The sequence below is a fragment of the Notechis scutatus genome, chromosome 3 (assembly GCF_049901735.1).
Source record: "Notechis scutatus isolate UNSWTSFEM ecotype Mainland chromosome 3, rNotScu1.2, whole genome shotgun sequence".
Classification (NCBI taxonomy): Eukaryota; Metazoa; Chordata; class Lepidosauria; order Squamata; family Elapidae; genus Notechis; species Notechis scutatus.
In genome coordinates this window covers 101032166-101059184 of record NC_142011.1, presented here as the reverse complement: position 1 = coordinate 101059184, position 27019 = coordinate 101032166, and the positions used below count along the sequence as shown (strand labels likewise).

The following is a 27019-nucleotide window of genomic DNA, read 5'->3' as shown; positions in this document are numbered from 1 at the left end:
TAAACACTGAGAAGGCTGCAGTGATGTTTTTTCCCATTACAGCAGCTTAAATACATGGAAACAAATCAGTTTTTGCTTGTTCTTAATTGTTTTTTTTTATATTTTCTGTGTTCACATAATAAAAAAATAGAGTAGACCCATTTAAAAGGTATGTTTTAACTAGCCTTTAATTACATCAGCACAGAATAGAAAGGTTTAGTCATTGATATTGTTTTATGAACACGTTTTAATTTACCATGTGACATCATACAGTATTTAATAAGTGTTTTGATGCATGTATACATTTTCTTTATACCTTTCCCAACACTAGCCTAAGTTTATTAATTGCACACATTTAAAAGTGAGTTAAAATAAGCTCTTTAATTTATCTACATGCTAAATATAATGTTCTTCAAGTCTCTCTTTTTTTTGCTAGTAATTTCAAATCAAATTATGGTAACTACTCACAAATCAGACAGTTTTATTGATTTGCTTATTTCTTGTTAGGTTAACTTTCTAAAGCCGTCCAATTGCATAACAACTCCAAGTAATGTACAGTATTAAAAAGAATAGGAGAAAACATCATAACAAACTCAGGTGGTAGTATTATAAAAAAAACAACTATGGTCTTCAACTTACTGTAATTCCCAAAGGGCTTGTCATACTCCCTAAACTAGGGCCAGGGGTAGAGCCAGGTCTTCAAGGTTTATCTAAACAAAGTCAGCATAGGAGCTGTTCAAATATTTGGGAGGATGTTGTATCAAAGGGCAGTCTCTGAACAGAGAAGGTCTGCTTCCTGGATCTCATCAGGTGGCACTGTTATACCAATGGAACTCAAACTATGTTGACTCTGTCTGATCATAATAAAACATAGAATACAAGGGTTGTCTTCTAATTCAACATCTACTCAAGCAGATAATTCCAGACAAATATTTATCCACTGTCTTCTTGAAAATCTCCAATGATGGAGCACCCACAACTTCTGAAGGCAAGCCATTCCACTGACTAATTCTTCCAACTATTAGGAATTTTTTCTTAGTTCTAGGTTGGATCTCTCTTTAATGATCTTCCACCTTTACTTCTTGTTCTGCCCTCAGCTGCTTTGGAGAACAGGTCAATCCATGACATCCCCTCAAATACTGGATGACTGCTATTAGATCAAATCTTGTCCTTCTCTTCGTTAAACTAGACATACCTACTTCCCTCAATATGGTTTAGCCTCCAGAACCCTAATCATTTTTGTTGCTCTTCAGTGCACTCTAGTTCTCAGAATCCTTTTTGTATCATGGTGATCAGAATTACATGCAGTATTCCAAGTGTAGTCTCATCGGTGCAGTATTAACAAATACTATTACTTCATATGATCTTGCTCTGTTGTGCAACCTAGGACTACATTGGCTATTTTACCAGCTACAGCACACTGCTGGCCCATACTTAAGTGCTGATAATAGCCATTTTAGCCATTCAAGAAAAATGAATTTCTAGGATATCTCGCTAAAGTGAAATTCTCACTCCCCATTTTCCCTATTTTTAGTTGTTTCTGAAATGAAATATTGGAAAACCACATTTCCAATTATGCCTGTCTTTTGGACAAGCATCAGGTATTGCTACTGAAGTGACTTACTTTACTGCCTTAATGAATGGATAGATATCACAGGAAATAGACCGTTCTTCAAATAACCAGACCCTATGTTATAAAGGGCTTTATAGGTGATAACTAGTATCTTAGATTACCTACACTCATTACAGAATACTCAGAACCACTCCTGCTGCTGTAGTTTCTGGGTCTTCAGTGAAAGTCCCATGAAGAGCTCATGAAAGTTAACCAAAGCATGAATTATTGTGAGGAGGGTTTCCTGGTACAAAAATGGATGCAATTGGTACACAAGATGAATCTGTGCAAAGGCCCTTTTGGCCACAGCTGTCACTTGTTTCTTAAGAAGGAGCTTAATCCAGGAGGACACCTCAAATTATACAGCAGTCCTGAATGGTGCAACTTTAAGGCTAAAAATGGAAGACACCTGATCTGGGGGGGGAGCAGGAGATCCAAATATCTACAGCTAGTTAATCTTGCAAAGGGTTAAGCTTGATCCTATTCCAACCTATCCAGATTCTGACATTTCTGGCATTGCAACAACATCCTGAGTCTGACAATAGCAGTTAGATGCTTAGGTGCCTGGTCTCTTAGACTAAATTATAACAGTTATGTTATAAGATGTTATGAATCTGTTGTACTTCTAACTTATACTGTTATCAGATTCATCATGTATTCTCAAAAAGGATTTCTTGCAGCAATATAGGTAAACCAAGGAAATTCAGAATCAGAAAACTGTTGATAGACTAACCAAAGTTGGTGTTCACCAGAGTTTAGAGTTGCCCTCAACATTCAGTGTTGAAAAGGCAACTTGTCTCAACCCTTAATGTGTCAAATGCTTTGCATCTCTAAAATTCCAATGAAATCAAAGTTTCCTTTGAGTATTTGCTGAAAATTTTATAATGTTAGTAGCTCCATCCAAATGTACTTTGTCTTTTAGGGATCTGTCAACTTCTATATGTGCTTTACTTTAGTCAAATTCCTTCTAAATGAGAATTAAAACAATCTCACTTCCTACTCCTATCCTTCCAAAAAAGTTAATGTCATAAATATTAGTCTATCTGCAGTGATCTTTGGAAATTGTATGTACTACAGAAGCTATAGTTACAACTGGATGATTTACATCTGCTAACATTGCATCCCCTTGGTAAGAAGATGTCACCAATCCTAATGTGTTAGTTCTCTTATTTCTTGTAAAAGTGAAAAAGAGGAAAAAAACCAGAAATGGATCACCAGGTGAAGTCCTGGGCATCCCTTATTTCTTTTATATCTTTCTATATTTTATTAATAAGTCTTTTATATTGCATCTATATGCAGCATTTCCTACATAAATTTGGCCCAAATGGGATCCAAACTCATTGAGCATAGATGATGAAATACCAGATAATTGATCTACTGTTCAATTTCTTGTTCATCCATGTCACCATTGTCAAGTTCTGGAATTCCTTTCGGAGGGAGTAACCCATACTCGTTTAAGAAAGTCTCCACATCTGTAGCAGAAAATTCTCCATTCAATTGGTCAGTTACACTAATGAAATTGCTTACAAGCTGCCCACCTTTGTAGACAAGCAGTGTTGGAAGAACATCACTGGAGAAACGGTCTCCTGCCCCTGTGTTAGTAGCCTTGATTTTGCAAAATTTCACAATGGAATACTCAGCAGCAAGATTAGTAAGGCTGCTGTTGAGTGCCTCACACTCCTTGATGTCATCTTCATAGATGTGGACAATTACAGTGGTGGCTTTGTGTTCTTTCTCCACAGCTTCCAGGAACTCCTTCCCATCCTGCAGCTCAGAAACATAGCCATGCCTTGGCGCAAAGCTCAGTCGCTCGTGCATGTTCTTCATGCAGCTCTTCCGGTATTGCTGTAAACAACTCTCATCTTCTTTGACATTCAACAACTCATATTCCTGCACACTCATCTGCAAATAATTGTAAGAATACATTGAAGTACAAGTGCTGATTTAATTGCCAAGCCCAAAATGAGAGATTTCATGCAGTCTCATGGAATATAAATACCTGTAGAATATTTTATGCTCAAAGAATAGCACTGAAAGTTCAAAAGCTTCCATGTACATTTATTCCAATGAGGTATAGTAGGGTATTGATATTAGTAGGGTATTAGTAGGGTATTGATCCTGATGTAGGCTTTCCATCCAATGTTGACAGTACCATCAAGAGGATTATTTCTACTATATATTGTCACAAAATGGAAGTGAGTTGACTACAATGTAGGGACCTCAACTATGAAACAGGATCAGGCAAACAAATATGCCATTGTTTGGTACAGGATGTTATAATAAGACATTTCTAGTTCTGGAACAATTAGGATTCTATTCTAGTTGTGCACTGTCAAGAAACATCAACTTAGTTTTTGCCAATGACTTAGAGCCATTAAACTTTTCCACAAGTTGGCTAATGCAGGGCGTCATAAAATTATAAAATTGTCATATTTCTATACTCAGTCTGATCTTCAAGAATATATTTCCCTTGTTTTCTGTGTCTTTAACACTGCAAAAGTAGTAAAGTATTAGTAAAATATAAAAGTAGGGAAAACGACTTTCTATAGGAATCCTACTTACAGGTGAAACTCGAAAAATTAGAATATCGTGCAAAAGTTCATTTATTTCAGTAATGCACCTTAAAAGGTGAAACTAATATATGAGATAGACTCATTACATGCAAAGCAAAATAGTTCAAGCTGTGATTTGTCATAATTGTGATGAATATGGCTTACAGCTCATGAAAACCCCAAATCCACAATCTCAGAAAATTAGAATATTATATGCAATCAATAAAACAAGGATTGTACATAGAACAATATCAGACCTCTGAAAAGTAAAAGCATGCATATGTACTCAGTACTTGGTTTTGCAGCAATTACTGCCTCAATGCAGCGTGGCATGGAAGCTATCAGCATTGCTGAGGTGTTATGGAAGATCAAGATGCTTCAATAGCGGCCTTCAGCTCTTCTGCATTGTTCGGTCTCATGTCTCTCATCTTTCTCTTGGCAATGCCTTATAGATTCCCTATGGGGTTCAGGTCAGGCGAGTTTGCTGGCCAATCAAGCACAGTAATCCCACAGTCATTGAATCAGGTTTTGGTGCTTTTGGCAATGTGGGCAGGTGCCAAGTCATGCTGGAAAATGAAGTCAGCATCCCCATAAAGCTCGTCTGCAGAAGGAAGCATGAAGTGCTCCAAAATCTGCTGGTAAACAGCTGCGTTGACCCTGGACTTAAAGAAGTACAGTGGACCAACACCAGCAGATGACATGGCTCCCCAAATCAACAGAGACTGTGGAAACTTCACACTGGACTTCAAGGATCTTGCAGTGTGTGAGTCTCCATTGTTTCTCCAAACTCTGGGTCCTTGGTTTCCAAATGAGATGCAAAAGTTGCTCTCATCAGAAAAGAGGACTTTGGACCACTGAACAACAGACCAGGTCTGTTTTTCTTTAGCCCAGGTAAGACGCTTCTGACATTGTTTGTTGTTCAGGAGCGGCTTGACAAGAGGAATACGACATTTGAAGCCCATGTCCAGGATCCGTCTGTGTGTGGTGGCTCTTGATGCACTGACTCCAGCCTCAGTCCACTCCTTGTGAAAGTCCCCAACACTTTTGAATGGCCTTTTCCTGACAATCCTCTCCAGGCTGCGGTCATCCCTGCTGCTTGTGCACCTTTTTCTTCCACACTTTTCCCTTCCACATAACTTTCTATTAATGTGCTTTGATACAGCACTTTGGGAACATCCAACTTCTTTTGCAAATACCTTTTGAGGCTTTCCCTCCTTATGGAGGGTGTCAGTGATGGTTTTCTGCACAACTGGCAGGTCAGCAGTCTTTCCCATGATTGTGATTCCTACTGAACCCTTTGCAGGTGTTATGGCTTAATTAGCTGATTAGAGTGGGACACTTTGAAGCTAGAATATTGCACCTTTTCACAATATTCTAATTTTCTGATATTGTGGATTTGGGGTTTTCATGAGCTGTAAGCCATAATCATCTCAGTTATGACACATCACTACTTGAACTATCTTGCTTTGCATGTAATGAGTCTGTCTCATATATTAGGTTCACCTTTTAAGTTGCATTACTGAAATAAATGAACTTTTGCATGATATTCTACTTTTTTGAGTTTCACCTGTATTTGGTTCTATGACAGGTAAAAAACCTGTTGTCTTCTAGATTTTACTGGGCTCCCAGCATCCCTCTTCTAGGCTACACCAAGGAGTTGTTTGCCACATTTCAAGGGCTAAAAGATCTCCAAAACTATCCCAGGGGTTCAAATGATCTCATTTACACGTTCCAGGAATATGTGAAAGAGGGAGATTGTGGGGTCACAAACGAATGTCCCCTATACTTTCTAGGAATGTGGAATGTGTGACCTGGCTTTTATACCCATAACAATTTATTAAACAGGATCTATCTTGTCTGGAACAGTTCTGATTTGAAACATGTATGATGCCATATTCAGTCTAATGCATGTTAACTATACATCTGACATCTGATATACATAGTGAAAATGTAATTTTATGTGCATTAGCATAACAACCCTACCTCATATTCCTTGAATATATGGAAAAACTATCTGAAACCTTCCCCCCTACATCTTTTCCATTACATTGTCTTCCTTCCCTCATTTACCTTACGACTGACTCGTTCTCGTTCTCTGTGATCTCTGCTCTGACAGTTGTAGGGCGAAGAGATTTGCCTGATGAGGAGCTCTCTCTTGCTTGGAGGAAGACGGTCTTGGTCTTGGCTCTCCAATTTAAATTTTCTCCAGTCATTGATCACCCCTTTAGGTCCTAGAAGAAGAAAATGCTCTCATTTCATGTTCTTTGGGTTTACTTTCTTTTTTTTTTCTCTTTTTAATTTTCAATTCTTTTGCTGTTTCAATGAAGAAGGTTAGTGAGGAAAATAGAAAAGCAAATGCGCAGGCAGATATCTCCCCAATGGAGGCTGGAAATATTGCCTTATTATTAAAAAGAAATATCTGCAAAAGCTTTTCCAATTCAATTCACTCCAAAAATTACTGTATTTTAAACTGTTCAGAGTTGCTTTGGATAGTGAGATGGGTGTCATATACATTAGATCAGTGGTCCTCAGCCTGTGGGGCACGACCCTTTGGGGTTGAATGACCCTTTCACAGGGGGTCACCTAAGACCATCGGAAAACACATATTTTCGATGGTCTTAGGAACCGAGCCATAATTTTATGGTTGGGGGTCACATAACATGAGGAACTGTATTAGCAGCATTAGGAAGGCTGAGAATCACTGCATTAGATAAATGATTAGATAGATAGATAGATAGATAGATAGATAGAGCTGTATCAGGAGGCATTTGGGTGCAAAAACTCATAATTATGGATCTTATACAAATTTTGGTTCTACTGGTGGAAAGTTAGTTAGTTAGTTAGTTAGTTAGTTCTTGTGGTGATTGTAAAAGATCTGGCTTGGACTAATTATTTCTTTTAATACAGAAAATGGGAGAGGAAATGTAGAAAGTTTTCCAAATTCTATAAATTTCTCTTACGAATTGTGGGTCAAACATTAGTGGAGCTTTTTTTTCCAGAGCTTCCTGTTATTATATATCCTATGTCCCCATATTAGAATCCTAGTTGACTCTCTTTCAGTTTACCTGATTCATACTTAAAGTACCATTTTTACACACATTTTCTGTGGCCATACACTGATTATGCATCAACAAGTTAGTGTTGAGTCCTAATGACCACAGAGACACAACACTTGATTTTAGCCAAAAGGCTGAGAAGATAGATTTTTGTCCAAGATAAACTTTCTCAGCCTGGTTCTTCAGATATTAGAGATGATGCCACTGAGTCTATCCACTTTGCTCTTAATCATTCACTTTTTAACTTTCTTTTCCCCTCCTATCCAATAATAATAATTTTATTATTATTTTATATACATATACAGACACACAGACAGACACAGACAGACACAGATATATACACACACACAAAATTTTGAATTTATGTATATATTGAATTAGCTTTACATGCTAATTCTACAACATGTTCTTGCTGCTGCCATTACAATTCAGTGTTAAGCAAGGTGTCCAGAAAGCAGTCATTTATCATTTGTACCAGGGATATTTTGACTTGATTACCTGTATGTACAGCTTCTGGGGCTTCAAATTCTTCTTCCAAATTAATACTTTGTTGGTGTTCCATGGCTGTAACAGGCTGGGAGAGACTAGTAGTCAAACAGACAAATTAAAAATCATTTACACATAGAATTTATGGGCTAAGACTATAGACTTTTAAAGCATACCACCACATAATTAACAAACAATAGCCTCAGGTAATTCGTTTTAAGAAAGACTTATAATTCTCTTCTGAATATCTGAAGGAATAAAGCAAAAACATGTCTAGTTCTTAAAAGGGATTATAAAAATTAGTCTAGACTGATATGTAGGCTCAGATTGTTATAATGTGATTAAATATCAGATATTCTTGTTTTATCAGATATTCCATTAAAAAAAAACTTATATTATCTCTGCATCCTCTCCCTGGACACACAATATGCAGTTATTTCCAACCAAAATCTGAACAGCAATATTATTTCTCTGTAATGTATGTTCATAAGAAACATAAAAGTGGAGGTATTCAAACAGAAAACACATCTCCATAAACAAGGTTGTTAAAAGAATAGCAGACTTTATTGGAAAATTATTATGGTTGGAAAAAGCAGTGATGAAATAGCATTTGTTTTAACTCAAGAGTAAGAAGTGTTTCCAAGGGTAAAGTTTATGTGGCATGCCAGGATCCATTTAGAAAATGAACGGAATCAGAGGTGATATTCAACAGGTTCTGACCAGTTCTGGAGAACCAGTAGCAGAAATTTTGAGTAGTTCAGAGAACCAGCAAATACCACCTCTGACTGGCTCCATCCCCATCTATTCTCTGCCTCCCGAGTCTCAGCTGATCGGTTGCGTCTTCTTTTGTTGCCCTGCACAGGAGAACGGAGCTGGAAAGAAGGTTAGTGGAATGGGGAGGGAATGGAGATTTTGCAGTATCATTCCCCTGCCATGCCCACCAAGCCACGCCCACAGAATCGGTAGTAAAAAAATTTGAATCCTACCACTGAACGGAAGCATATTTTCCATCTATAGATACAATTTCAGAGTTTTATTCCTTTTGTCTTTTACAGGACAGGTAGTCTTCGATTTATTACCACAACTGGAACAAGAATTTCCAATGTTAAGTAAGGCGCCTGATTTTACCATCTTTTTTTTTTTTTGCCATAATTGTTAAGCAAATCATTTTAGTTGTTAAATAAAACACGTGGTTGTTAACTGAATCCAGTTTCCTCCATTGACTTTGCTTGGTGGAAATTGGCTGGGAGGGTTGCAGATGGTGATCACATGACCCCAAGATGCCTCTGTAAATACATGCCAATTGCTAAGCACTCAAATTTTGATCACATGACCGTGGGGATGCTGCAACAGTCATTAAATATGAGGACCAGTTATTAAGTCAATTTTTTTTAGTGCCATTGTAATTTTGAATGGCTGCTATATGGATGGGTATACGCTGACTTTTTTTTTCTTTTTATGACCCTCTAATCCCTTTCATTAGAATGGAGTCAGGACAACTGATTGGAGCTGAGTGTTTACTGGCCGGAACCTTTCCTGCCATCTATGTGGAGTTTGCAGCTGATATTTTCTCTTAGCGCCCTGATATAGAAACATCAGTCACTGCCTAGGATTGAATTCTCAACCTTCCAAGTAGGAGGTGAGCATCTTCACCTCTAGGCCACTGGTCCGATCTAAATATAGTATATAAAATCATACATTGCAATGTCCTACCTGCAAATGAATACTTCAGCTTCAATCATGACAACACAAGAGCACACAATAGATACAAACTCAAGTTTAACTGCACCAAACTTGATTGCAGAAAATACGACTTCAGCAACAGAATGTTTGGAATACTCTACCTGACTCTGTGGTTTCTTCCCCAAACCCCAAAAACTTTAACCTTAGACTGTCTACTATTGACCCTACCCCCTTCCTAAGAGGCTTGTAGGGGGCGGTGCATAAGCACACCAATCATGCCTACCGTCCCTGTCCTATTGTTTCTTTTTATTTTTCTTATAAGTATCCATCTCATGTATTCAAAACTATGTTTATTCTTATACCTGTACCCTTGTAAGCGATTGACAAATCAAATAAATAAAATAAAAATAAAGTTGAATACTACCTACAATTCTATAATAAGAATGAAGTGTGGGTTGCCATATTTCAATTACATTGAAAAATATTTCAATAAGGAGAAGGAAAATAATTATAAATATCAAACCAATCTTGATGTCCCTTTTTTTAATAAAGCAAAACTTATCAATTTAGAATTAGTATAAATAATTTTGTTCTCTGGCTTATTTAACTATCTGTCCAGGCGACTATCAAACAGCAAGACAGAATATATTTTCTTTTTTTAAAAGTTCTTTTGATGGAAAAAATGAGTAAATAAAAATGTGGGGAATGAAAATGAAGTTATATAATGCCTACTTGTTTGTGAATTAAAGTTTTCCTGGCATTCTATATAAAATGATGCAAAAGAGCAGATATATCTGCATATGAGAAATATTTGCATTTAGTCTGAAATAGTTCTACTATTGCTTTGGCATGCATTTGGCTATAATTCTAAAGATATGCTATTTGGGATTATAAATATTACTTTAAAAAAGAAATGATTGGTAATTAAATATTTGCCACGGTAAAATGAAAAGTAAATATGCACCGGGAAGTCTTTGTGCATTTATTTCTGGTGGAGAAATATGGATAATATTTTTTTACAAAGGGCAAATTGTTTGATCTTGTTCTTATTGTATTTGAGGTTTGTTTGACACACCTATGTGGGTAAAAATATCTCAAGGAGACATTACCCTAATGATAATTTTAGCAGCTACAAGTATGAACAAGGGAAAATTGGCTACTTCACAATGAATACATTTCTTTCTTGTCAGGTAAGTACAAATGCTTGTACTTCACTTGGCTAAATGTCTTTACTACTTCCCTATGAAATTTCAAAACCTGGGAGAGTACAGGCCATTAAAGTATAGAAATAATCTCAAAAGGTCTCAGTGGTAGGAAAAATTACATGAAGAACCATTTTGCCCCAATGAAATTGATCTGCCCCACTAGCTCCACCAGAAGGATCATACTACAAACCCCGTCGGTCAAGGAATTCTGGCTGGCAGGGGTTAGAAGAGCCTTTTTTGCTGTGGCCCCGGCTTTTGAAGCTTCTTACCACTGGAGGTGTCATTGGCTTCCATCTTCTTGACCTTCCTTAAGAATTTCAATACCTGGCTCTATTGATTGACCCGGGCCCCGATGAGGATGCTTTAAGTTGGAGGTAGGCTGGTGGAGTACAAAGAACTCACTTCTGTACTGCTCGTGAACTTAGTTAATAGTTTTACTTAATTCATGCGAATTTTAATATTTTAAAAATGTTTTTATATCTGTGTTTTTACTGTATTGTAAGCTGCTCAGATTCACTTAATGAGATGAGTAGAATATATAATTAATAACATTTTTAAATAAATAAATAAATACAGATTTAAAAAGCTCCAGCCTAAATCCCCAGCTTAACTAGTTAGCTGGGGAAAGTCTCTGAGGATAATGCCAATCGGTAAGGACATTAGATCAACTATAAATCCAATTCAGAGCAACACAGATTCTGATACGTTTTTTTTATATTATATCAGAGATGGGCAGAATTCAGGCACGCAGGATATAATTGGAGTTTTATGAGACTTCTAAGTTCTGCCACCAATTTCAGACAAACCTGATGGCTAAGATGATAGATACAGTTTTCAAATTGCACTCTACCACTAAAAAAATTGTTAATTTTTGTACACATACATTACATTAAGATCAGTATATCCTGCTGGAATGAACTGGTGTTATACAGAAATCTTCTAGTTAATAAGACATACCTATGATATTCATTCTTTTATCCCTCCCACCTGTTATCCGTCCCACCTGTTATCCCTCCCACCAACTTTGATGCCTTCACTTTAATTTTTCCAAGTATATTGACATCTCCTTTTGGTGTACAATTAACACTGTTTTGGCAATAGAAACAGCTGGTATTATTAAACATTCCTATATTCGGTCATGTCATTCCTTTCTAAATTTACACTGCATTTATGTATAAACTAGCACATACTTGCACTGGTTGCTAAGAGGAAGAAGCTAAGAAGAATGATGGCACATGTTTATGTTTCACATATGATACTTTCCAACACATTCCCCTTCATTAAGTAATGCGCAAAACAAATGAACAAACACCCAAACCTTATTTAAATAGGTAGCTTTCCCTATTTACGTGCTGTGTTATTTTGCTGGATCTGTATCTGCCACAATCAAAATGCCTTTTTGGAGTTTACAATGAAATCATAAAAAGCATAATAATATAAAATAACCTTGGTATAATTAAATAAGTAGCTAAAAATAAAACAACTGCTACCACAAACAGAAGCCAGCCATGATAGCATCACTTCAATCTCCCAAGGCTGTCTGAAATAATTCTGTTTTCAGTAACTTATGGAAAACCAACAATGTGGGGGCTGATCTACTCACCGAGGAGAGACTCTTTGCAATGCAGGTGCTCCAGTTGAGAGAAAAACAACAATAACAACAACCCAACACCTACGATAGTTGACGTCACCTCATAAAAATGGGGATTCACTAGCAGCTTTTCCCATGATATATGAATCAGGAGGCCAAAACCTATTGGAGAAGACAGTCCTGCAGGGATTTTGATGCTGCTCCATAGTACATATTTTGCACATTTTTCTCCTACTGAATGCAATTTTCTCTGACATGCACATTTTGAATAGAGAATTGTTGTGTAAGGTCCAGAAAAAGTATAGGAGCAAGTCCGGAATCCAAAGGAAAGTAGAACAGAATGATGATTTGGTAAACGTATATTGGATCAATTCATTTTAAAAGATTCAGTGAAATTCTCCAATATCACTAAGGACAGTGAGTGCACCACTGCTGCATCCCAAAATATTTAGAGAAAGATCTATTAAATGCCTGTTTATGCTTTAAACATAATGGCTCAACAATGGCTCTCCATTGCTGAGTAGCTTGTCTATCATATCTTGATCATGTCTTAAGATTCTCAGTGGGTAGAATGTCTGCCATAATAGCTGCCACTGTCAGGACTACGTAGGAAAACCCAGGAACAAATCATTTTTCATTTTTTACTTCTACATTGCAAAGTTGTAAACAAAACTTATTTAAAACACTTGCCAATCTAGCCTGGCAGTCTGTTTCTACCATAAGTCTAGTATAGTTTCTGGAATCATACAAGCTAGGCACAGATACAGAAAGTTTTGTTCAGTCTTTTGACTCTATGTCCACGTAGTCATGATAACTTGGAATTCATATATGTAAGGTTAGATAATTCATTGTTTTACTTCAAACCCTTTGGTGGTCACATTTATTGCAATAAAATTATCTTGATCAATTTCTCTATAGGAATTAAAGTAGGTTTCATTCATATGGAATATATAGGTAGCCTTCAACTTACAACACTTTGTTTAGTGACCATTCAAAGTTACAATGGCGTTGAAAAAAGTGACTTATAACCATTTTTCACACATACAACCATTGCAGCATCTTCATTGTCACCTGATCAAAATTCAGATGCTTGGCAACTGACTTATATTTATGACGGTTGCAGCGTCCTGGGGTCATGTGATTACCCTTTGTGACCCCTTCCCAAGCAAAGTCAACGGGGAAGCCAGGTTCACTTAACAACTGTGCTACTAACTTAATAACTCTGGTGATTCATTTAATGAATAACTTTGATAATGCTCTTGATCAATATATGCTTTCGTATCTTCCTTGTAACCATTGCAAACAGTGCAACTTCTTTTGTTACATGTCTGTCTTCATCAGACAACAGAAAATATTACTTGCACTTTGCTAACACCTATGGTTGCAAATAAAATGTTTTAAATACATTTCTCACCAAACCCATTTTTCTTTAAAACAAAACCAAATGCCATATTTAAAATACATATTACACTGACAATTAATTCTCATCACACATTCAAAGTCTCTCTGAAAAGCATCTGCTGTTTTCTGGTTGCAGCCATTGAATGGAACTGATACTGAACACAGGATGCAAACTGAACATATTGCGAGATATGCAGAAGGATTCATGTTAGAGTAGAGAAAGAATCATATTATAGGAGAAAGGATAAATAAGCCTGAATTATCTGATACTACAATGCTGTCAAGTTCATTTTAATTCACCAGGCTGACAGGAGGGTTAGTGGATTTGTTCAATCTATCCTCCTTAGTAGCGTTAATGCAATTCCTTATTTGGGGCAACGGAAACATTTTAAATCCGTACAGGTAAAAACGTAATTGATTACTTTGGATATGTCAGATTGGTGAACATAACTGAAATTAATTGCTTTGTTATTTGTTTAAAGTTACTTTTACTTTAAGCCTCAGTCTACGAAGATGCAGTATTCATAGCTGCATCTCCCCTAAATAATATATGGTTTAGTATTAAAATAGAGAACATGTTGTATTTTGTTCCTAACTTCTTAAATATTTAGAAGTGTTAATATTTCCAAATTTTGAGTTGTCTTTTATCATATCATCTCTTGAGGTGAAATTTATTTGGAAAAAAGATTTTCCATCCTCAGCATCGGAGGCTGCATATAGATAGGTTTGAATGAAAATCATATCCCCGTCTCCTATTAGTAAATGCTTTTGCTGGATTTAAAGACCTCTCATTTTCCTTACAAAAGTCTTCTGTGAATGGAAGGATCCCTTTAGGTCCAACTCTTCGGCCCATTTGGGTTTTAAAGATAAATCTTGTCCTTCAATGTTTTCAAATCCCAAAGTTTCCCAAACTTCTTGGACTGGCCAGCAGTCATTTCATGATTGCCATTCTGAGAAAACTAGATCACCACATGACCTGACGACCAGTGCTCCTTCCTGATGATCAATAAAAGGGCTTAAAAATTGGCATAAAGTCAGTGCTTCACCCACTGTTAATTTTGCTTGATTCCATGTTTGCAACTGGGTTCGCTCCCAACTGCTGTGCCTCTAAGGCACTGTTCTGTGGTTGATTTATTAAATGGAAGATAAATTAAAGTATGAAAATTTAATGTCAGAAGGCAGGTGAGGCAAAAATTTTCCCCAAAGGGAAAACAGCTCATCCCTAAACTCTGCAGAACTCTAGTGCATCTGCTGGAAAACTGAATTCAGTGAATTTTCTATTCAACCATAGATGCCTTAATTGCTGAACAGAGATTGTTTGTTCCTTCACTGGTGACCTGTTGTGTCATTTACAACCAGCATTGTGCCAGATAACAGTAATGAGATCAGGATTTATATTATTGAGTGAAGATTGGGTGTGGGATCAGGCACACACAAAGTCGACCTGGGTATGGCAGAAATGATATGCATATATTTTATGCTTATACAACTTTGGTGCAGCCAAGAGAAAGAATGTGAAAGCTTTCGTTTTTGTGGTAGAGTAACTACTTGTGATAACTGTCCTAATCCCACAAAGGAGCATCAGTACTTGGCAGGCACATTTTAGGTCTTCCTTTTAGCTAAACAGCAAAGAAGGAAGAGGGAAAGTAAAAACAAAGTTTTAAAAAGTAAATGAGTCTGTTAAAGTAACAAGATGATATCAAAGGACACAAGAAAAGAGCAAGATTTGGATACAAACCAAGTCTGGGTCCAAGTTCTCAGTTTTAGTGAATGACAAGGATGCTAGGATTCATTCACATCTCCACAAAGAAAAAAAATATTCCCAACAGCAGGTTCTCTTCCAATGGTAAACTTTATCTCAAAAACTGCATGCCTCTTACTTGATTGAATCAATTAAATCATCGTTGTCCAACCCTTTGGTTTGCCTTGGCTGCATTGAATGAAGAGGAATTGCCTTGGGCCAAAATAAAATATATAATATAGTTAATGTCTATAAATAACAAACTTCCTTTATTTTTTATTATCTTGTGGTGTCACATTACTAGGTGTCCAGGTCTGATGTGGCCTATGTACCCTGGGTTGGACATGCCTGCTTTAAATAAGATCATGTTAGGAGCTGTACAGCAGCAAAAAGATACAGAAATCCAAGGGTACATCCAAGGATTTGCTGCCATCTAGTAATCATTTGGATTTTTGCAGCCCAAATATAGCAGTCCTGCTGAAAGCTTGCTATGAAGTCTTGGACATAAATGTCATTCTCAAAGGACCAGCTCTCCTTTATTTGATGAGCTTAACATAGATTCTAGAGACACTAATAGGTCTGGGGATTCTGACTTAGCCTCAGAGGTTGTCTTGTTGTCCTGTGTGTTATGATACTGAGCAAATTATGATTAGATGTAATTATGATTAACTAAACAACTTATTTTTGGATTTCCACATTATGCTAAATCAAAATGTTAAATCATAGTTTGGTGTGGAACCAAAAAAGTTTTAGTCCATGCATGTGAGTTCTTGGTTGAGCAGGATGAGGATAATCATCAACTGAAAATGGTAAAATTAATTTCTATTTGATTAATTAAGTGAAAATTAATTTCTACTGTTGTTATGGTTGTATTATTCATTGATAAAGCACAGATTTTCAGTGGCTTCTTCCCTCTGTAAGGCTGGAGACCTAACAAAATAATCTTGTCTTATGAATGCTGCAAGATTTTGGAGAGGTCTAGGAGAACAGCTGATGTTCCCAATGGAAATCACAGTGGACTACCAAAATATCCTTTAAATACTTTTTCCTCTCTCTGATTTCCATGAAATGTGGTTTTTTCCAAAGATGAAGCCAGCAAAGCAAATGAAATGACAGCTATGACACAGGTAGGAAGAAAATCATGCTGAATCCAATTGAAGCTCATGAGGTGAAAACTCATAATAAGGATAGCAAAAAGGCTTCTTTTCTCCACACTTCCATTATATTTTTGCAGTGTCCTCTGGTGATACAGCAATTGTTATCTACAAAAGAAAGCCATAGACACGCTGTGATAAGTTTTCAAGAACTGTGAAAATAACGACACTCGTATGCTCTCTTTGTTTAGACTCTACAGGTAGGGAAGTTTTGGTAGTGGAGATGTCCAGAGCACTGTTGGCTCAGTTGTGTTGGATGTGTTTCTTGCATTGAGGTATGAGGGAGATAGGAAAGATGCTTAGACAAAACCATGTTTTTTGTTTGATCCTTGCCTTCCTTGGCTTTTTACATGTAATAGGGAGAGAATGGGTCCAAGGTATAAACTGCTCATTGAGACAAAGGAGAGCCTACATAAGATGAAAACTATTATACTATCAATTGCTAAAATCTATGTCCTGAGTGAGATACATGAATGATCAGTTACTGGTGAGCATCAAGAACATCCAAATCATTTTCTTGATCCATTTCAATTCAGTTCCAGGCCTGCCTGCATAAGAAAAGTTCCCTTGGTTGAAATGATTTTGGGGGGTTTTCTGGGAAATAAATAAGGTAGTAAAACTATATTATTAACTTTCCATTACTTTTGAGTTTATCAGTCACAACAGCATCTTCCTAAAAAAATTGATTTGAGTTGTAAGGGAACTGTGTTAGAATATTTATGTTCCTGCATGATTAGCTGATTTCAGAAAATAAGGTTGGGTGAATTATATTTACTGATAGGAAGCTGAATGGTTGAAAACAAAACAAAAGAAAACAAGCAACAGATAAAAGTAACTCCAGACACTGATGCTGAAAAAGATTTATGCTTTTGTAGATTAATGTTTGGGAGGAGGTACTTGTATAATGAATTAACTCTTTGTAATATCTAAGCAGAGCTTCTCACTGTTTTACTGTCTATGTCTCTTTTTTCCTCCTCCTCCTCCTCCTCCTCCTCCTCCTCCTCCTCCTCCTCCTCCTCCTCCTCCTCCTCCTCCTCCTCCTCCTCCTCCTCCTCCTCCTCCTGAAGTCTTAAACAATGAAGGCCATGTTCTCTAAAGGAATTGCTTTTCCTTCTGTGGTTAATGTTAATTAAAATGTTAATTGATAGATAAATATGCAGTGATTAGGGTATCAAGCTAGAATAAAATAGAATAGAATTCTTTATTGGCCAAGTGTGATTGGACACACAAGGAATTTGTCTTGGTGCAAATGCTCTCAATGTACATAAAAAAGATACATTTGTCAAGAGTCAAGAATCATAAGGTACAACACTTAATAATAGTCATAGGTTACAATAAGCAATCAAATCATAATAGGAAACAGTCAATATAAATCATAAGGATACAAGCAACAAAATTACAGTCATACAGTCACAAGTGGGAGGGGATGGGTGATAAGGAGTGATGAGAAGATTAATAGTAATTGTAGTGCAGACTTAGTAAATAGTTGGACAGTATTGAGGGAATTATTTGTTTAGCAGAGTGATGGCGTTCGGGGAAAAACTGTTCTTATGTCTAGTTGTTCTGGTGTGCAGTGCTCTATAGCAGTGGTCCCCAACCTTTTTTGTACCAGGGACCAGTTTCAAGCACAAACACTTTTTCAAGGACCGGGGGGGGAAGAATCGAGTTTGGTGGTTTGCTTGCAGACGTTTCATTACCTGACTAGGTAACATCTGATGTTGTTACCTAGTCGGGTAATAAAACGTCTGCCAGCAAACCACCAAGTTCAGGGAGCGCCTCAGCCCTGCCTCCCTCAGCCCCATCCCTCAGGTGTCTCCCTCCCTCCCTCAGGTGTCTGCCTCGTTCCACTCTCAGTCGCTCTCTCGCTGCTCCAGGAAGAAACTGCTTCAAAGAGCGGGGGTGGCTTTTCCTGTCACCGCAGCTCCTCCGAAGCGCCCGTTTACCCCCACCCCCACCCCGCCCGCCCGCCCACGGTTCAATCCACAGTGCTCCGTTCTGCCTACCTTCTTCATTTCGGAGCAGCTTCAGCTGATAAAAAGAGGCGAATAGTTATTATTCTCAGCCGAAGCTGCTCCCAAACAACCAGGCAGGCAGGCAGGCAGAACGGAGCACTGAATTGAAGCGCGGGCGGGCGGGCAGGGTGGGGGTAAACGGGCGCTTCGGAGGCGCTGCGGCGACAGGAAAAGCCACCCCCCCGGCTTCTTTGAAGCAGTTTCTTCCTGGGCTGGTGGAGCAGCGAGAGAGCGACTGAGAGAGGAACGAGGCGGGAGGAAACCGAAGCTGCTGAGCCAGAGAGCAGGACAGGCTTCGGTTGCTTCCTCCCTCCCCTTCTTTCATTTGTGTCCTTGATCCCCGATCCCAGCAGCATTCACCGAAGGCGAAGAAAGCCGCCATTTTTTTTATTTTTTTTTATTTGCGGCCCGGTACAGAGTGCTCCACGGACCGGTACTGGTCCACGGACCGGTGGTTGAGGACCCCTGCTCTATAGCATCGTTTTGAGGGTAGGAGTTGAAACAGTTTGTGTTCAGGATGTGAGGGGTCTGTAAATATTTTCACAGCCCTCTTTTTGACTCATGCAGTATACAGGTCCTCGATGGAAGGCAGGTTGGTAATAATTGTTTTTTCTGCAGTCCCAATTATCCTCTGAAGTCTGTATCTGTCTTGTTGGGTTGCAGAACCAAACTAGACAGTTATAGAGGTGCAGATGATAGAAACTGGGAGATCATGAGTTCTAGTCCCATAAGTGATTTGGAAGAAAGATTTTGGACCTTCCACAAAAGCAGCACATCTCTTCTGCTCATTAAAGTAACCCAACTGTTTCCCAGGTTTGTGCGACTAAAGAAGGTCCTACTGTTTTAAAAGTCCCATTTGCTTCAATGAATGGAATCCTCAAAGCAATGACTTTCCTTTCTTCAAACTTGGACTGTTGTTAGCTAGAATATAAACCCAGAGTACAACAAACATTTTAATAACTAGGCAAAGACCTCTATATCCCTCATGTTTCAGTAGAAAATGAAAACAGAAAATGGTAAGTCACTGAAGGCAACCTATTCAGATGTTCCCACACTGTTGCCCTCTGGCCATGTTGGATATCAACTTCCAAAAGGACTCCATCAAAGGCATCACAGGCTATTGCTCCATGAAGTTTCAAGCTATACTAAATCAGGAATTTCACAATATTCTTACAAATGGTTTAAAACAGTGGTCCCCAACCTTTTTTGTACCAGGGACCAGTTTCAAGCACAAACACTTTTTCAAGGACCGGGGCGGGGGGATCCGAGTTTGGTGGTTTGCTTGCAGACGTTTCATTACCTGACTAGGTAACATCTGATGTTACCTATTCGGTTAATAAAACGTCTGCCAGCAAACCACCAAGTTCAGGGAGCGCCTCGGCCCTTCCTCCCTCAGCCCCATCCCTCAGGTGTCTCCCTCCCTCCCTCAGGTGTCTGCCTCGTTCCTCTCTCAGTCGCGCTCTCGCTGCTCCACCAGCCCAGGAAGAAACTGCTTCAAAGAAGCCGGGAGGGGGGTGGCTTTTCCTGTCACCGCAGCTCCTCCGAAGCGCCCGTTTACCCCCACCCCACCCGCCCGCGCGCGGTTCAACCCAGTGCTCTGTTCTGCCTGCCTGCCTACCTTCTTCGTTTCGGAGCAGCTTCGGCTGATAAAAAGAGGCGAATAGTTATTATTCTCAGCCGAAGCTGCTCCCAAACAACCAGGCAGGCAGGCAGGCAGAACGGAGCACTGAATTGAAGCGCACGCGGGCGGGCGGGGTGGGGGTAAATGGGCGCTTTGGAGGAGCTGCGTGACAGGAAAAGCCACCCCCTGGCTTCTTTGAAGCAGTTTCTTCCTGGGCTGGTGGAGCAGCGAGAGAGCGACTGAGAGAGGAACGAGGCGAGAGGAAACCGAAGCTGCTGAGCCAGAGAGCAGGACAGGCTTCGGTTGCTTCCTCCCTCCCCTTCTTTCATTTGTGTCCTTGATCCCCGATCCCAGCAGCATTCACCGAAGACGAAGAAAGCCGCCATTTTTTTATTTTATTTTTATTTGCGGCCCGGTACAGAGTGCTCCATGGACCGGTACCGGTCCGCGGCCCGGTGGTTGAGGACCCCTGGTTTAAAAGTTTACTCTCCAATGTCACACCTTGGTTGCAATGAATTCTTTAGCAGCTTTTTTTTTAAAGCTTTTTTGTGATGACAAACAATAAAGATCCAAGTCTCTCAAGATATACAAGACCAAGGGCCTTTCTAAGATTTTGGCAAACTGAAAGTATTTGTGTCTCCTCTTTTTTATTTTCACTTATTTAAGGTTATGGAATTTTGAAAGGGAAAAATAAGTTTTGAAAGGGAAAAATAAGAAACTGAACAACTATGTAAGAGATCTTTGAAGCTGCTTATGAGATGAGGAAGAAATAGAAAAATCTCTAAACATTAACCACAAGCAGAGAGATATTTTAGGCGCTATCTTATTTGAATAAAAGATTGATTCTGGAATACAGATGTTCAAATAGCTCTTAGAGACCCCAGTTTAATAATTCACAAATAAATGAATCCCAGAGTTTTGGTTTACCCATTTTTTAAAGATTTCTTTACCTTAATCCCTTACATTCTTGATAGTAAACTTAACAAGACCCATCATCAATCTTTCAGCACTTTGCTATTAAAGACTTTACAAAATGGCCACCTTTTTGTGCTTGACAGTCATATCTGACCTTGGAATGATGACTCAATGTTGTGCTCCAAAAATTGGTTTAGCCAAAACAAAGTGGATAGGCTGGAACAATTTATTATATTTATTAATACATTTATTAATATCTTACTTCTATCATATTAACAATTATAATTGAAAGGGAACTTTGGAAGACACTTGGAGGCAACAGCTAAGAGTTTTAAATCCGATCCAGAACTATAAGTTTTACATTTTGAAATACAAGATGTGCTGATCTAGATCATGGGTATCCAACCTTGGCAATTTTAAGACTTGTGGACTTCAATTCCCAGAATGTTGACTGGCAAATTCTGACATTTAAAATCCACAAGTCTTAAAGTTGCCAAAATTGGACACCTATGTGATCTAGAGCAACCTTCTCCATTACTGTTTCTTCCAGGTGTGTTAAACTACAACTTTTACAGGACCCAGTCAACCTGAGAAGAATCCTGGAAAGTTACCATTCAGTTAATCTGGAGAAGAGCTTTCTATTGGAGGCTGGTGAATTGTCTCCTGCAACCCTTTTAATAAGGAATGATCTTTCTAAAACAAAACTTATGGTGACCATTCGTCTATCATTACTTATATTTTTGTAGTTGTTTTTAATCCAAAGTAACAGTTTATTTTATAGAAAGCTAGGACTCTATATTAAATGTTTGTTTTTAGATATTGATGATTAACTAGATATTTTAAATAGTAGTTGCTGAAACTGAATACAAACATGCAAGACTTTGGTTTTACATCAAGGTGTTCCTACTTTTTAAAGAATTAACATCTATATTTGTTACACAGAAAGTCATAGGGGTATTTTCTGAGCATTTAGATTAAATTAGATTTTATGCAATCATGAGATTACTCCGTTTTGCAACAATTTTACAACATAGATTCCTTGACTTACGACCATTTGTTTAGCAACCATTTGAAGTTACAAAATAATTGAAAAAAATTTGTATTTGTTTATATTTCATATTTCTTATATATCAAATTTCTGAACTCCCCTTCAGAGAGGGGTTCTGGGCAGTGATCAAACGTCCCATTTATGACTCCATGATCTCCATCATCAAAATTTGAACCAACCAGCATGTATTTACAATGGTTGCAACATCCTAAGGGTCACATAGTCACCATTTGTGACCTTCCCAACTGGCTTCTCACTGGTATAGTCAATGGAGAAAATCAGATTCAGTTATCCCAAAGGTGCTTTTTCAAGAGGCAGCTGGTTTTTCTTCTTAACTTCTCAACCAAGAAGATTCTTCAGCTAAAGAAGCTTCTTGGATGAGAAGCAACATGTCTTCAAAGAAAAACCAGAAAGTCCAGTTGCCTCTTGAAAAAACACCTTTGGGGCAACCATGACCTGGATGACTGAGAATCTCCATAATCAGATTCACTTAGTGATTGCAGCAAAACAGGTTGTAAAATCAGGTGTGATATATTTAATGACTACCTTTCTTAGTGATGGAAGTTCCAGTCCCAATTGTTATAAGCTGAGGACTACCTATACAGATACTTGAGGCATCAATAAATTTTATAAAATTATTTATTTACTGATTACCATAGCACAGAGTAAGATGCTTGAATCATGGTAGTGGAACCTCTTTCTTCTAAAGACAAAACACAAAAGTTGTTATACATTTGAAAATGACTGCATTGTTATTTGTGTGCCTCTGTTCACTTCCACAGACTATTTCTTGACTCTGTAGTTTATAGCCCTGCATTAGAAACTTCCTTTGATCAGGAAATATAGTGGATCAAAAGAAAATGACAATACTAAATAGGATGCAATCAAGTTTTAAAACCTGGAACATTTTTGGTTGCATGATAAACTTGATGACAGTATACGTTTTCACATTTTAAAGATCAAGTATACTGACTGTCACATTTTAATGAGCACCAGCATTATTCACCTAGATATTAATATTCATTGTGATATATAAAGTTGTATATAAATGCCAAAACTTTCAATGAGTAATTAGATACTTTACAATGAAGGATAAAGATGACAAGAAAGACAGACAATCTAATGCATTTAAATTCTAGAGTTAATCTCTTGTTGATGTAACTACTGACTCAGCTTCTTCATTTGAGAATGAATCATGGCAAATAGCAGAGAACCATGGGCTGACTTAGTAATTATTGTTTACAGACTTATATTCCTGTAATGGGCATAACAAAGTTGAAGTAAGTTCTGCAATTCAAGCTTGACATAATATTTTTTAATCAAAAAAGTCAATGCTTTCTAAGCTAACAAGCATCAAAAGCCATAGGAATTAATGACTCCACTACAAACAGATCAATCTTTGATAGATATGTTCCATTGCTGAATTGCACCAATCCTCTTCTAATGCAACTGCTTCTGTCAGACCCACCTTCATCCTGCTTGAATCTGTGCAAATGTGGACTTGCATCAAAGGAGAGGTCGGGAAAGCACTGCAGAACTTTCTTCACACAAAAAATGACCATATCAGCACAAGTGTTTAAGGCTCAATTCCAAAGCAAGGTAAAAAAAACTACTACAAGGGAGGGAGGAAGGAGAGAAGGAAAGAAGGAAGGAAGACAGAAGGCAGGCAGGCCTTATGCCATTCTGTCAGTCAGGGAACCTCAGAGATGTTGGTGAGTAAACCATTAAAAGGATCATAGAAGAGCATCCAATTAGCTTTGGATGGTTCAACAATCCTATACATCTTTATATATTGCAATATTAATGTCTAATTAATTAATGTCTAACTAAATAATGCTGCTATTCATCAAAATGCAGCAGTTGAAGTTCAATCCCAGGGGATTTCCAAACAGCTTATGCAGCCTCCATCCCATAATTAATCAACTCTTGTTTTCAGTGATCCCAGCTCACCTGATTTTGCCAGGGCCAAAGAGGACAAGTTGATCTTATCTTGCCTTTGAAATTGCTTTGCCTATTCTTTCCAAGAGTGGAGACATCAATGTTTCTTTATTTATATAATTTATTGGCCACCCATCTTACCACAGGTTAAAGAGTATTTGTTTATACCAGGCCATCCCAAGGGTTTGGACTGATGATGAGATAGATCTTCCTACTTTACACAGGTATACAAACAAAACAAAGCATAAGCCAATTATAATCCTTAAGCTACTAAATTAAATGTTTGCTTAAATTTGTCTTGCATACTTAATCATTACATGGGAATATCAAGTTCTGTGAACCATCCACCTAAGGGCTACATATCACTACCAGTCCCTGCCTGCCAATCTTCCAGCATTACATGAAGAAGTAGAATGAAAAAAAGATGGTCAAAGACAAGAAAGGCTGGAACAGAGTTTTGGGGACCAGAAAGGAAAAAACCCACTGGAAAGAACAGGGCATAATTTGGAATTTAGGCAGAAACGCTATGTTTGCTTATTTGGGAGTACAGTATGACCTTAAATGAGCTTATTTCTAAAGTTAATAGCTTTATAAACCATACTACTGATAGCAGATCATGACTTTATTTAGAAACACTTGAGTGCTACTAAGTAGCTTTATTGGTCAGGGACTAATACTGCAATGAGCTGGCAATCTGCTAGCATTTAACAAAGGCATAATTTCTTACTCTTCAAATGCTCACTTCTCACTAAACAACCCCAACCATTCCTTCATTGCAGTGTTGAACATATAAGTGAAATGATCCTCAAGTTTCCAATGCATAAAAAGTTCAGCTCTAACTTTTCTTTGTATAAGTTGAGCCCATAACTGCCTAGGCCTCTTAATATATACAGTACATCTCAGTTATAATTAACTGACACATGTCACATACTCTTCCACAAGTGTTTTTCTGGGGAATACCAATAATATATCCCTTCCCTCTGCCTAAACAAAAGTGTTAATACATATTGTGGATAAAGCTTCAGTTTTATCTCTTAACAATTATGTTCTAGCTCCATACAGTAAATCATGACATAGTCCTAACCCATTCAGTTAGACTCGAGTAACCTGATGTGAAACATTACTTCTTTTCATTACTACACTGCTAATTCATTTAAGAATGTGGTTTGATAAATCTTCTTTAAGAGTGTGGTTTGATAAATCTTCTTTAAGAGTGTGGTTTGATATATCTTCTTTAAAAGGAAAGATACCTACTTTACAAAATAATATATATTGATTGGCAAAATAATATCTATGGGTGTCAGTCTCTGCTTGAACAGGAGTATAATACATTCAAGAATATATTACACAAATGGAAACATTTTCTTAGTTTACATTATGAGGACTAAGTCCTCACACACTTCTATTTAAGCATCTTCTAATGGTGTGTAGGAATGACATTTGGAGACAGGAGAAAGAGTCACAGACTACCGTCAAACAAAAGGTCTTAGCCCATAGAAGAAAAAGGAGTGCAGGAAGCATCTCAGAATGAATCCTCCTTAGATTTCTGGAAAGCAAAAGAGGGGATGAGTGCTTTTAAACTTGCAAAACTCATGCCATCCAGACAAGAAGCATAAACCTTGAATACTAATGCTACCTTTATTATAAAGTTACAGTAAGAGAATCTTTCAAGACTTGAAGCACCACTCCGCTCCTTGGTAATCTAATCTGTAGCTCTTCCTCTTGTCTCCAAAGGTTATTTCCACATACCATTAAAATACACATAAGTAGTCAGTGAATTTAGTGAAGCTCATTTCCTCCTGTCTCTCAAGATCATTCCCACATACCATTGCACTTCTGTAAATTTATTTTTATTGAATGTTTTAGTTATGCTTCCATGTTGCATAAATCATATAAGTCTAAGCAATTAATAATATGCAATACAGGTAATACATTGCATTAGATTAAAACATATCAAATATACTAGATATATCTATGATAATAATACTGTTGATGAAAACTCAATATAATTATAAACTGTAACACCAGATCAATCTCAGTTCAAGTACATCAGTCATATTCATTTCAATCCCCAAGTGTACGCTTGAAATACTACATTTCTAGTACTACAATACTACATTTCTAAAAACTTCCTGAATATTAGGAATGAAATATGAAGTTCTTATATTTGGTACAGTACATTCCACAGGGAGCTTCTGCTCACTTCTGACTCACCTCTAATTGCACTTTAGGATTCAATTCCCAGTGTATTCATGGTACAAAAAAAATTATTTGGAAGAGGTATTTTATAGTGTTTCTCCACTTGGCAGCTTTAAGATATGTGGACTTCAACTCCTAAAGTTGAACTATCTCTTAATGTGTCTCCTTAAAATAGCTTTTTAAAAGCTCATGTTGAACCACATCAAAACCACAGTTGCTTTAAAGAGGCATTATATTTGTGCTCGTGTGTATTCCGAATTTCTGCTTCTGAGTCAATTTTGAAGCATGCATAGCCTTAACATAAAGTCAAATTTTCTTTGAATGATTGGTGTCTCATATCTTTCAGCCTTCAAAAAACACTATAAAATCAAATCCCAATTAAATTGTAGTAACATTCCTCTCAACTTTCAGTAAAAGAAGCCATTTGTGATAAAGATACCTTTTTAAAATATAATTTAATTTTCATATAACTTGCTGGTATCCTGCTAGCAAACAAAAATAACTACCTTGTGAACTCAGATAATCAGTCCCAGGTTTTCTGATGTATTCCTCAAGAATCTTGATCTGGTAAGGCCGAGTATTTGTGAGTCTTGCCTTACAACTGAGGCTAGATAGATACAGATGGAGATTTACTCCTTTGGGTAAGCATGACCCTTGCAGAAATAGCTCTGGACAGGTAAGAGGATTATTATAAAGGAATTAGCAAACTCTGTTAATTAGTTCAGACCAATGAAATGTGAGGCTTTCCAAAGACTTAAAGGATTTAATACATAGGTACAATTGTGAAGAGAAGCCAACCAGAATTCCGGATGAACCCTAAACATTG

At 37.6% G+C, this 27019-nt stretch overlaps 1 protein-coding gene across 3 annotated transcripts; it reads right to left on the bottom strand.

Moving 5' to 3' along the window:
* Positions 1-544: 544 nt before the first annotated feature.
* Positions 545-26860, bottom strand: PDC (phosducin). Of its 3 annotated transcripts, XM_087960838.1 has the most exons (6): positions 26700-26860; positions 25465-25540; positions 22711-22759; positions 7698-7783; positions 6214-6374; positions 545-3493 (listed from the first exon to the last, which is right to left on the bottom strand). In XM_087960838.1, the coding sequence occupies exons 3-6, from the start codon at positions 22737-22739 to the stop codon at positions 2966-2968; spliced, it is 804 nt and encodes a 267-aa protein (XP_087816964.1). In that variant the 5' UTR covers positions 22740-22759; positions 25465-25540; positions 26700-26860; the 3' UTR covers positions 545-2965. The 3 variants fall into 3 exon arrangements, with proteins under 3 accessions (XP_087816964.1, XP_087816966.1, XP_087816967.1); XM_087960840.1 differs by lacking the exons at positions 22711-22759; positions 25465-25540; XM_087960841.1 differs by lacking the exons at positions 22711-22759; positions 25465-25540 and having other exon boundaries at positions 7698-7773.
* Between the last annotated feature and the right edge of the window lie 159 nt (positions 26861-27019).

Bases quoted from the DNA above. Each gene is read 5' to 3' on its own strand.
- PDC (XM_087960838.1), bottom strand. From the start codon at position 22,739: ATGATTCAAGCATCTTACTCTGTGCTATG. The intron at 7,784-22,710 runs GTAATCAGTAAA...TTTGACTACTAG, and splicing joins GCATCTTACTCTGTGCTATG to TCTCTCCCAGCCTGTTACAG. The intron at 6,375-7,697 runs GTAATCAAGTCA...TTCTTCTTCTAG, and splicing joins CCCAGAAGCTGTACATACAG to GACCTAAAGGGGTGATCAAT.